General features: G+C 40.8%; 1 protein-coding gene across 1 annotated transcript in view; it reads left to right on the plus strand.

Moving 5' to 3' along the window:
* The window catches only part of LOC143282301 (uncharacterized), a 55,011-nt gene extending 43,873 nt beyond the window's left edge, over positions 1-11,138 (plus strand). The window contains exons 26-33 of the mRNA XM_076587902.1: positions 1,089-1,215; positions 2,600-2,802; positions 4,550-4,876; positions 5,503-5,637; positions 5,937-6,022; positions 6,829-6,949; positions 7,741-7,813; positions 10,173-11,138. Coding sequence (XP_076444017.1) covers positions 1,089-1,215; positions 2,600-2,802; positions 4,550-4,876; positions 5,503-5,637; positions 5,937-6,022; positions 6,829-6,949; positions 7,741-7,813; positions 10,173-10,475 — 1,375 coding nt within the window. The 3' untranslated portion in view covers positions 10,476-11,138. The remainder of the gene's footprint in view (positions 1-1,088; positions 1,216-2,599; positions 2,803-4,549; positions 4,877-5,502; positions 5,638-5,936; positions 6,023-6,828; positions 6,950-7,740; positions 7,814-10,172) is intronic.
* Positions 11,139-12,847: the final 1,709 nt, after the last annotated feature.

Below are 12,847 nucleotides of genomic sequence, written 5' to 3' on the forward strand. Positions count from 1 at the left end.
CGACAGGGCCAGTCACACACACACACACACACACACACACACACACACACACACACACACACAAATCTTGGTCAATCCCAAGGTTTTAAAACTGGACACCGCACCATGACCTGTTGGGCTCACTGAATGAAGCAAGTTATGCAATTATAGAAGACCAACATGGGCTAATGAGAGCTTTTTAACCACCACCCACCCCAAACAAAAACACTTTTATAGGTTAAAGAACTAACCAAGACTGTTTTTTGTTGTGTTTGCCATTCCATTATGGGAATACAAAGACATCTGGGCCAGGATTTAATATTTCTTATATACATATAGTAAAGAGAGGTAACAGCTAATTTGTGTTTGCACATTTCTTCGGTCTTTGCTGCTGTGTGCACATGTCAAATGATCGGTATAAGAACAGGCCCGGCGCTTCCTTTTTTGAGGAAGTGTCTGGGTTTGTTCCAATGTACCTTTTATTTACATGTGTGCTAGCTGAATCGGTAGCGTAAGCAGCACTGACTAAGTTGTGTACCTTGTGTATGGAGAGTTACCAATCTTTACTATTTTCTACTTGGACAAACTTGGACCTATTTGGATCTCACATGTATGTATGCATGTGTGTATGTATGTATGTATGTATGTATGTATGTATAAATACATATAGATAGATAGATAGGTTGTGTGTGTGTGTGTGTGTGTGTGTGTGTGTGTGTGTGTGTGTGTGTGTGTGTGTTTATATCATGCTAATTTGGTCCTGTTATTAAACATCTACTTGCACACTTTAGAAACGGTATATCATATACTTTGTGGAAAGTGGCAACCAACAAAAAGTCCACTGGCGTCAGTGTTATCATAAATGGATAAATAAGAGTTCATCTCTTTTATATTTGTGCATTGTGTTCTTGTTTTTGAAACGTATTTTTACATTTGACCTCATTTATGATGTAAATAATTTCGTATAACTGCTTTTGATGCAGAGACCATGAAGAAAAGTTTTATGTATGCTTCATAAAGTGCATTAAAATTATTTGTTAAAAAACACAACAAACGATGACAGACACTGAACGATGTTTTTTTTTTCATGTGCCACTGCATGAACACAGGTACGGACGGAAACCTCTCCACATCGTGAGCGGCCTGGGTGTGTTGCTTTTCGGACTGGCCACTGCCTTCGCTCCATCCTTTGCTGTTTTTATGTCGCTCCGGTTCTTCCTGGGAGCATCTCAACAGGTATGGATTATAGTCGTCACAACAAAGTTCTGAAACCAAGTGGACATCAACGCCCACACACTTTCACCAAAGGCTCTTTCAATACTTATCCATCTGTTTACTTATTTACTCACCTTGATGCTTGAAAGAGGCATCACACAGAGATAATTTCCAAGTAAACATAGACAATCACCTTACTTTTTTATGTTTCCCTGTGTGGGTTTTACTGACCACAGTTCATTTCTGCTGGGGATGGGGCTGAAGCGTACACTCAGGCCAGGCTAATAAAAATCATTGGTGTCCTTGAGGACGGGAATATGAAAGTCCATGACTGCACTTCTCTGGAGGGGCCTCGTAAAATGAAATGAGCATTCGGATCTGAAAATAACTTGGCTGTCCACAAAAATGCCAGAGTAGTCTCTTTTCTTAACTGCTTTTGTCAAGTCTTCATTGACATAAAAATTAACTTCCCACTCTTATTTCCCTGTGCTGTTCATTTGTCTATATATTTTGCCGAAGAAGGGGTTTGTTAGCCCACGCTTTCTAGCCATCCTGCGCTTTCTCTCACCTTGCGTGGCAAGTCCCCATTATTTATTTATTTTATCAAAAACATTAATTTCACTTTGCCATCAGGGTTGCTTTCTTGTGTTTTCTCAACATAGATGTTCCAGAAGAGAGAGAGAGAGAGAGAGAGAGAGAGAGAGAGAGAGAGAGAGAGAATCGTTAAGGTAATGTAGGTGAAGTTAATCAAGACGTCGACGGTGATGATTCGGGATCATTTTGAATATTTTGTGTTATTCGGGCGCACGCACGCGCGTGTATGTGTATGCGCGAGTGAGCGTGTGTGTGTGTGTGTGTGTGTGTGTGTGTGTGTGTGTGTGTGTGTGTGTCTTTCCTTTTGTATTTTTGTTTCTCGCAATTGAGAGAAAGCGTTGCAGGGGAACGATCACGCTTTCTAGCAATCCCACACTTATTCGTAAAGTGAGCGAAAATGTGAGGGCGCCCGCGTTGGGCGCATTCATGTACTTGATTACGAACTAAATTACCCACTCACCAGTTTGCCTACTCATTCATTGATATATCAACAAGGAATGAATGTTGTTATTTGCCAGCTCACTGACTCACTCTGTTCATTCACCAAAACCAATCCATTCACGTATTTAGTGCTTTTCTACTCCATGTTCATGTTCATGCTTATTTACCTACTGACTCACTAACTCATCCACATATTTACTAACTCAGTCACTCGCCTACCCATTCATTGATTTATTTGCTTCCTTGCTAGGCTGCTTTGTCGTTCACTCATCAGTTGTTATGTTTTCTATGTTTTCTAATTTTTCATGTTACTGACAGACTTGCGTACTTTCAAACGCTGCACTCCTTCCACTCTGTCTCTCCGTGGCAGGGATCGCTTCTAACGGGCGTCATCATGGGCATGGAGATGCTGCCGGCTAGACGCCGCTACATTCACTTCGTGGTTTCCAGCATTTTCTGGGGCTGTGCTGTAGTCTTGCTGGGTCTGCTGGCCTTTCTGTTGAGGCACTTCCCGTGGCGCTACCTCCAGGCGACCATCTCTGGTTTCGCTGTCTACACTTTTCTGCTGATATAGTGAGGGTCTGATTTTTTTTAACAAGTTGTCGGTGTGTGTGTGTGTGTGTGTGTGTGTGTGTGTGTGTGTGTGTGTGTGTGTGTGTGTCTAATCATAAAAATATGAATATGGATATATACAAGAAGACCACACTCTCTTGGGGTCCTAGACTCCGCTCCTTGTGAAACACACTAGAGTATAAACATTGACAGCGATACAAAATAATAACAACAATTGTCTGTTCCTGTCTTTAAAACTTCTGATTGAAATTCAGCAAATTTCCGCTGCAGTACAGCTTCTTCAGGCTGACGTATTCCAGCATAAAGAAGCTATTCTTCAACGAAATTTTTGTGAAATTTGATTACAAGTTTTAAAGATATGAACACACACACACACACACACACACACACACACACACACACACACACACACACACACACACACACACACACACACACACACACACACACACACACACACTTACGATACTCAACTTTGTATTTGTGTTTCTTTTTATCACAACAGATTTCTCTGTGTGAAATTCGGTCTGCTCTCCCCAGGGAGAGCGCATCACAATAATACAGCGCCATCCATTTTTTTTTTATTTTTTTTCCTGTGTGCAGTTTTATTTTTCCTATCGAAGTGGATTTTTTTCTACAGAAAACAGGAACAACCCTTTTGTTGCCGTGGGTTCTTTTACGTGCGGTAAGTGCATGCTGCACACGGGACCTCAGTTTATCGTCTCATCCGAATGACTAGCATCCAGACCACCACTCAAGGTCTAGTGGAGGGGGAGAAAGAGCCGTGATTCGAACCAGCGCGTTCAGATTCTCTCGCTTCCTAGGCGGACGCGTTACCTCTAGGCCATCACTCCACTCCAACGTGAAGAGGGTGGAAGCGGTGCTGTGACTATCTTGGTACCAGAGTCTCAATCATCCAGGTAGTTAACTTGTCTCAGGGTTGCGGTTCTTGGGGAGAACACATCCTTGTCCGTGACATTGGCAGTCATAAAATTTAGTTGAGTAATGTTTGACAGCAATCAATCATGGTCTGATGACATTTTGCGAGTAAAAAGGTAAACAACTGAACAAAATGATCATTCTCGAGAAACATTCTTTCATGCATATGTGAAGCCTCGTGTAAATTACGCCTCCACTCTCTGGGACGCTCCTTTATTCCTGGAAAGTGATCAGAGATAATGCGAGAACCATATACGATGTATTGCATTATTTGGACATGAATTCCCTGGTTCATTAGCCTGTCTAGTTAGAAAATGCCATCAGCTCAGTTAACAGGGCAAATAACAAATTAAATACAAAGAGTATATGGATTTTAACAATCGTGTTGGTTGGTGTTGGGGTTGGAGTCATCATGCAAGACCGAACCATTTGAATGACTTTTAGTGAACAGCCAAGTGTTTCAAGACTTTCAAGACCAAAGGCACAGGTAACTTGGTGAGGTTGCCAAACAGCAGGTACATGTCCTGATGTTACTCAATTGCAACTGCAAGGAAATAAATAAATCATCAAAATCACTTGTGTCCGATTTGAAGACATACTCAGTTTCAAAGACCACGTTGTCCAGCAGTTGTGATCATCCTGCCTCTGCATATTATGTATGTATGTATGTATACATGTATCTATCTATCTTGATCATCCAGCCTCTGCATATTATGTATGTATGTATGTATACATGTATCTATCTATCTTCTGTCTATCACTCAAGTTCACAAAAGTACATTGACCATCCAGTCTTTCATGTCCCCAGTTTCCTGGAGGAGTCAGTCCGCTGGCTGGTGGCTAACGGCAGGGTGGAGCACGCAGAGCGGATACTGAAGAAGGCGGCAGCTCAGAACAAAGTCAGCCAGGTGAACGTGCTCAACGTCTTCAGAACCAACATTCTGAGGCAGCACACCTCTGATGAAGGACACGACCTGAAGAGCGGAGCATCTGAGGTACCCGGAGGGCATCCCGAGCCACTCATAGCTAGTCCTTCTGCATCTGGTGACAAAGAGGACCTGCCCACATACGGAATCACTGATTTATTCAGGCACAAACACGTCTTCATGAGTATTTTGATCAATGGCTTTGCGTGGTGAGGATTCCTTGTACTGAGATGATAATGACCTGCCTCTTATGTCGTCGACATTTGTTTTCTTTGTTGTTGTTTTTTGCAAAAAAGGATGATGTATCACCGCAAAAAACAAACAAGCAAACAAACAAAAAACCGACAACAACAGCAACAAAACAACAACATACATTTGCCAATTTACCTACGTGTCTGCATTTCCTATTCCCATGCATGCATCTTTTTGCCATTTTCCCACCTACGTACCCGTATACCTATGCAACTACATATGTATAGATTGTTTACCAATATACATATTTACTGATCAATCTATTTGTCATTAGTTGTATGCATAGTTGTTTCGATGGATGGATGGATGCGCGTACTTGCATTTATATGGGTATGTATTTTTGTATGTATGTACGTACAATTACTCATATCATTCTGTCTGTCCTTTTCCATTGTCTTGCACACACGTTGTCTTTGAAATAAAACACTTTTAATGGTAAACAATTATCAAATACAACCTTTTCAAACGCGGATGGAGAGGATTCATCGTCGTATTTGTTACTGTTTTTTTTTTTTTAATGTACGTTCAGCAGTTCACAATAAGCGTCCCACTGACAAAGTATTTGTGTTCATACCAATGACAGGCTTGTGAATACTATGACGTTCTACGGGCTGTCTATGACGTCAGTGACCCTTACTGACGACATGTACCTTGGCTTTGGTCTCAGCGGTCTGATCGAAATACCGTCCAATGTCATCGCATTTTTTTTGGCGGAAAGGTTTGTGTACTGTGTGAGGTGATGTGACATAGTGTTGTGTGATGTCGTTGTTTGTTGAATAATGCCAGTAAAGGTCTGTTTCTTTGGCTGTTTAGCCTATTCTTCATTTCTTGATACCTTCCGTTTTTTCTTATCTTCGTTGTTTCTATCTTTGTCTCTGTACATTTTACAAGCTTTTGATCTTTTCTTGATGATGATTTTTATGTTTTTGGAGCATTAATACATTTAGCAAAAGTCTCTTCACATGTGATATTAGAATGTGTTTGTGCTTGATGAATAATTCACTGAATCGTTTTCAGATTTGGTCGCAAGAGAATCCTCGCCATGTTTCACGTGCTGGCAGGACTGTCACTGCTGACCTCCGTCGCCTTGTCATCTTTCGCAGGTGACTGTTGTCAGATACACACAGATAGGACTTGTGACTTACCGTCTTACATCCAGTTGAGGTGTTGTTTTGATTGGTCTTTTGTGGTGTGTTCATTTTTTTGCGCCTTATAAATATTATTATTAGTAGTAGTATTTTTATTTATTTATCTATTATTTTTATTTTTTTATTATTATTATTTCTTTTATTTTTGTTATTTTATTTTATTTTATTATTATTATAATTTTTTTTCTCAAAGCCTGACTAAGCGCTTTGGGTTACGCTGCTGGTCAGACATCGGCTTGGCAGATGTGGTGTAGCGTATATGGATTTGACCGAACGCATTGACGCCTCCTTGAGCTACTGATACTGATACTGAGGTGTTCAAGTTTCGTTCTTTCATGTTGCGATAATGTTTGTCTGCATCATGCTGCGTCGCGCTGTGTGTCGACAGCCTGACTGATTGACTGATTGACACTGGCTGACTGACTTTTCAACCAACTTTTCGACTCATCCACCCACCCAGTAATTGATTGACTTATCAATGGATGTGTAAGTTGACTGATTGGTTGGTTGAATTGGTTAATAGAGCTGGTGTGCTGGTCAGATAGTTAGCTTGCTTGCTTGATTGGTTGATTGTTAATTGATTGATTGATTGATCTGTTGATTAATTTATTAAACTGATTGGTGGTTCTGTTCGCTAGCTGGTTTGCTGGATAGGTGACTGACTGCCCCATTGATTGCTGATTGTTTGAATTAGTTGAATGAGCTGGTTGGCTGGTACGTTGGCTGGCTGCTCAGTTGATTGAATGATTGATTGCTTACAGGTGACACGCAAGCGTCCTCAATTGCAGCGGTGGCCCTGTCCCTTCTGGGCAAGTTCGCCATCACTGCTACCTTTCGTTTACTCTTTCTCTACATTCCCGAACAGTTTCCCACCACTCTGAGGTAATCTTTCATTCTGTGTCTTTCTTTGTCTATCCATGTGTGTGTGTGTGTGTGTGTGTGTGTGTGTGTGTGTGTGTGTGTGTGTGTGTGTGTGTGTTCCTCGACTGGGCCGACGCTGACCTCATTTAACACAAAAAAATGCAATTTATGTGGTACTCAAATGCTTTTTTATGTTGTTTATCACTTGTGATAATGGAACTAAAAAATTGTGTTCATTGTCAGTAGTGCCATATGTACCATTCTAGTCTGTCTGAAAAGCACATCAGCCCCTACCCCTACCGCCACAGCCATCCATTTCCTAAATGTTCACAGCCATTTTTATGCTCTAATCATATAATCGATGTATGAAAATAATCTGAAATACATTCTATGTATCCCAGAATAAGGTCGGAAGTATTTAATGCTGGTTTGTCACAAAACTGAACATGTGCTTTTTATTTGTTCTCTCTCGACCATCTTTGAAATATAAACATGCACGCATATAATGAAAAACAAAAGTTTTGCTTACAGACAACTTCACTTCCTAATAAAATTTCCTGGGCAGTCTTTCAGAAAAATGCTGTTCTGTATTAGAAAATATTGTTAAATACCACGAGTTTTAGTTCAGACCACCATCATGGCAGCCATGTCTGATTTCTCAAAACTCTCAACAGTGTTGAGAGGGTGGCTTCAGTTGGATATGTGATTTATCGGCACTGAATGCTAAAACACCGCCAAATTCTGTTATTAGACCAATCGTGTTAGGTCATGCAAAAAATCATTTGGCAACTGGACCACTTCCCTATGTTCAGGAACACAGGTCTGGGAGTGACGACCACGGCAGGCAGAGTGGGTGGTATGATCGCCCCTTACTCCAGAACCTTGGTAAGACACAGCGAAACGCACACTCCAGGATGAACAAATATGTGGTGAACACATGAATTCGTTCGTGAAACAGGAAAAGAATGTTAGTTGCAAGCTGTAATTTTTCGCTGGAGTACAGCTTCTTCAGGCTGACGTATTCCAGCCTAAAGAAGCTTTACTTCAGCGAAATTTTTGTGAAATTTGATTACAAGTTTTAAAGATATGAACAGACAGACAGACAGACAGACAGACAGACACACACACACACACACACACACACACACACACACACACACACACACACACTGTAAAGCAAATAGACTTGCCCTTGGTGTACCTTTCCACGCTTTGACCCTCGGAACATACAAAGTTCAGCTTTTAGTTTCAGTCCCTCAAGGAGATGTCACTGCGTTCGTACAATTCCATATACGCTACACCACCTCTAATGTTAGAGTCTGTGAGGGTGTGGATTCGAATCCCGCTCTCGCCCTTCCTCCCAAGGTTAACTGGACAATCAAACTGATCGTCTAGCCAATCGAGTGAGACGATAAACCGAGTTCTCGTGTGCAGCACGAACTTTGTGCATCGAAGAAGAACCCATGACAACGAGAGTGTTGGCCTCTGGCAAAATTCTGTAGAAGAAATCCATTGTGATAGATACACAAATATATAAGCATGCACTCAACGCCTGACTAAGCGTGTTGGGTTATGCTGCTGGTCAGCATCTGCCTTGCAGTCTCATTCGATTGGCTAGACGCTCAGTTGGATTTTCCAGCTAACTCTTTCCATACGAACGGCGAAAGAGACGACGTTAACAGCGTTTCACCCCAATTACCATCATCAAAATATTGCAAGCGGAAGGCTCTTATACTGAAGACGTGAATGTTGACAAAGAATACCACAATTCTGACGACGGAAGCTATAGGTTGGGTCATTCAGACACCCACTGGACATCCGAGGGGTCTGTGTAGAGGAGAAGAGATGACTGGCCGTACTGAGTAAGTTAACCTTGAGAGGAAGGGCGAGAGGTGGGTTCGAACCTACACCCTCACAGACTCTCTATATCGACAGATGAACGTCTTAACCATTCTGCCACCTTTCTCTCTGCATATAAAGAAATAGGAGAATTACCTTTAGATGAATACCTGAACATCGAATGTCCTTAATACGTATTGAGAAGCTTAACATCAGAGGAAGTAGGCATTACATATGAAAACAACGTCCAAAAAAAAAAAAAAAAAAAAAAGAAGCTAAAACACATCTTACTTAAGACCCATGGGCACGTTTGTGTCAAACTTTTTGAAAAGTCTGAAATTCATTCTGGTTATATAGACACACACAAACACAGAAAGTCCATGCCCCATTTGGGAGGTGCGTAAAGCACAGTTTGATAATAATCATACTGACATTGAAAAAAATTGAAATCCGAATATCATGGCAACGGGAATCAGATTACATTTTCAGAATATATACCGTAACCATTTACATATTTACCATCATTTTAATTCTTCTTCTTTTTGACTCACTTGTGTAAATGATATGAGTCTATGTAATAGCCTGGTGTTCGGTTGTCTATGTGTGTGAGTGTGTGTGCGTGTGCGTGTGTGTGTGTGTGTGTGTGTGTGTGTGTGTGTGTGTGTGTGTGTGTGTGGTAAACTTTAACATTGTCATTTTCTCTGGAAACACTTTGTCTGCATGTCATTTCATCTGGAAATACTTTGCCAAAATTCAGATTTGGATTGAACACTGTGGGGAAAAAAATTTCACTCATGCCAATGATAGGTTGTAGGTCTTCCGGACTAAGCTGTATTTCAGGATCATCAACGCTTTATTTCGTTGAGCATCCAATTCCAAAAAATCACAAGTTATGGTTTGGTTTGAAGACGGCCTGACCTCATTTTTCTTGTGTGCATTTAAAAGAAAAGGAATACATATTCTGGGCAGAACACAGACAGTGGCATAAACAACACCATCGACGTGTTTACTGCATTTGAATATTTTAAAATGAACGCTGAATTAACTAGAATGAACATGAAAGAGAAATTGAATGGACCCCAGTGTACTTTCTGTCAGCCTGTCGAACACGCACATCATGTTGCGCAGTGTGCTTGAGGCGTTGGCAACATCTCCTCTACCGCGGACCTTAAAAACATTCTTAAATAATCGAGATATACCAAAACATGATTTAAACGACTGCTATCACCGTGAATAACGTTATTGATTTGTGACGCAAAAAAAACACAACAACATACGTTTATATATCAATTTATGAAAGTCATTGGTATAAAGGTGCTTAAACGCTGAATTTATGTCTACTTATTCTCGATGGGAAAGTGCTCGTTTCGAATCTGCCAAAATACCCTTCGTTTTTTTTCTCCAGAGTCGACACTTTCCCTGGGTACCAGGCACCATCTTTGGAGTGCTCTGTCTTCTGCAGCCTGTCTGTATGTGGAAGCTGCCAGAGACCTGTGGCAGAGAGCTTCCCCAGACCATTGAGGACATGGAGCTGTACTTCACTGCTCCAGACACAGTGTCCCGTCGCTCTGAGAATAGGCAAACAGAAGTCAGATATTGTTTGAAATGCCAGTCTGACAACGATACTGTTTTACCGCTGAGTTGCGTGTCGTTTGGACTTTTCATGTTTAAAAATTGTGTTTTAATGTTTTCCGCAAATCATCGATGATCAATTCAAAGATTATCATCATAGGCATTGTAGTCAGTGAATAGCTTGTTTACATTGTGTTTTTCTGTCCGTTGTGCCATTGTCAATGTCAGTGGAAATGGTGATAATGATGATTGTGTTTTGTCTTTACTCAGTATCTTTTGTCTGTACTAACCATAACCAGAGTTATATCATACCCCAAAACGTAATGGTAAACATTACCATTGTTGTCTTGCTTAATCCTGTTTTTATCCCCTGCATATTCTGCTTTACGACATGATTTAATGTATTGATATCATTTTGTCATTGAGATCATCTATAAAAACGATTAATAATTTTCTAACCCTTTGTACTTTTTCTCTTCTGTACTGTGGTAAAACTGATTATGATGTTTTTTCTATTCTTTTTGGGTTGTGGGTTTGCATAGAATGCCACATTTTTGAGAGAGGTGGGCAGTAAAAACCAGAATATTTTGATGTGTATTCTTCGGGCATCACATCCAGGCAAATGATAATCACTATAAATACAAATGGACTGGATTTTGTCATCGTTTAATGAATACAGTCAGTCTCCCGAATATGAGTTTACATACAGTGTTTAACTTTTTCTTATAGATATGGGGGGTGGGGTGGGGGACTTCGTGAAATCCATGTTGCTTTTAATCTGTTCGGCTACGTTTAAAACATTTAATAGTGACGTTATATTATAATAACTGACAAGATGAGTAGGTGTAAAATGTAGACAGAGAATAAAATCATCCACAAAATCAAAACAAGAATGGATGGGTGAATGGATGTCCGTGTGGCTGGCTGGCAATGATTATACAGTGTTCGAATGAATGGGTATATATGTATGCATGTAAGTGCATTCGTACGGCCTGTCTGCATTTTCATATTTTTATACTTTTTTTTAAATTTCGATTTTATCTGCATTGAGGAGTGGATGTAGAAAGATATGTGTGTATTCGTCTTCCCTTCTAAAACTGAATCGTATTTGTTCTTTCTCGCACGTTCTCATTATCTGTCTCCTTTTCTCTGTCTCCTTTTCTCTTTTTTTGCCTCTTTTTCCTTCTGACTCTCTCTCTCTCTCTTTCTCTCTCTGTAGGCCTCTCTCTTTCTCTCTCAAGCATTGTCTTGCTTACTCTATAACCCTCAGAAAATAAAATTCACTCAATCTCTCTCTCTCTCTTATTCCCTTTTTCTTCGTTGTACGGACAGAATGTTAGATAACGACTATATATATATATATATATATATATATATATATATATATATATATGTGTGTGTGTGTGTGTGTGTGTGTTTGTGGTGTGTGTGTATATATATATATATATATATATATATATATATGTGTGTGTGTGTGTGTGTGTGTGTGTGTGTGTTGTTGTTGTTGCAGCAGCCTTTGAAAAAAATATATATATATGTTTAATGAATACCTGGTCGCTTTGTGCTGTGAAGTCGGCGATACGGTTTACCTGTCCCAACCTTCTGTTGGAGAAACCTGACACAGAACACTTGTTCACAGATTGTAGGACTGGACGTGAGAATTGTGTAATTCTGGCTGGATGTCCAGCTGCACATTGTAATGTCCAGCTTGTTGTCGTTGTTGATGAGGGTCAGAGTCGTAATGTTTCCACCCCACACCCCTCACTGCGTCCCACCTCTGCCCCCCCCCCTTCCTCTTTCTTCATTGATCCAAGGGAAGTAACCGAGTATCTAATAATAATGATAATAATAATAATAATAATGGTATTTATTTAGCGCTGGATCTTGTGCAGAGACAAATCAAAGCGCTTTCGCACCAGTCATTCACACGCATGCATAACTCTAATACTGTAGAAATTAAAGACAAGGAAGGGCAGGCAAGGGAGGCTATTTTGGGAAGAGGTGGGTTTTAAGGCCAGACTTGAAAGAGCTGAGTGTGGAGACTTGACGAAGCGAAAAAGGAAGTTCATTCCAATCGCAAGGTCCAGAAACAGAGAAAGAACGGCGGCCAACAGTCGAGTGTTTGAATCTGGGTATGCGTAAACAGAGTGGATCCGAGGCCGATCGTAGTGAGCGAGATGGAGTGTAGAGGTGAAGGCAGCCGCAGAGATAGGAAGGGGCAGTTTTGTGAATGCATCTATAACAGAGAGTGCTGATCTTGTACTTTATTCGGTGTGAGACCGGGAGCCAGTGGAGATGTTGCAAAAGAGGAGTGATGTGCTCAGATCTTTTCTTTCTGAGGACGAGTCGGGCAGCAGAGTTTTGTATGCGCTGAAGGGACTGAATGGATGAAGCAGGCATACCAGACAATAGAGAGTTACAGTAGTCAAGGCGAGAGAGAATGAGAGAAACGACAAGTCTAGATGTTGCGTCAGTGTACAGATATTTCCGGACGGCACTGATGCGTCG

Source organism: Babylonia areolata, chromosome 5 (assembly GCF_041734735.1).
Source record: "Babylonia areolata isolate BAREFJ2019XMU chromosome 5, ASM4173473v1, whole genome shotgun sequence".
Taxonomy (NCBI): domain Eukaryota; kingdom Metazoa; phylum Mollusca; class Gastropoda; order Neogastropoda; family Buccinidae; genus Babylonia; species Babylonia areolata.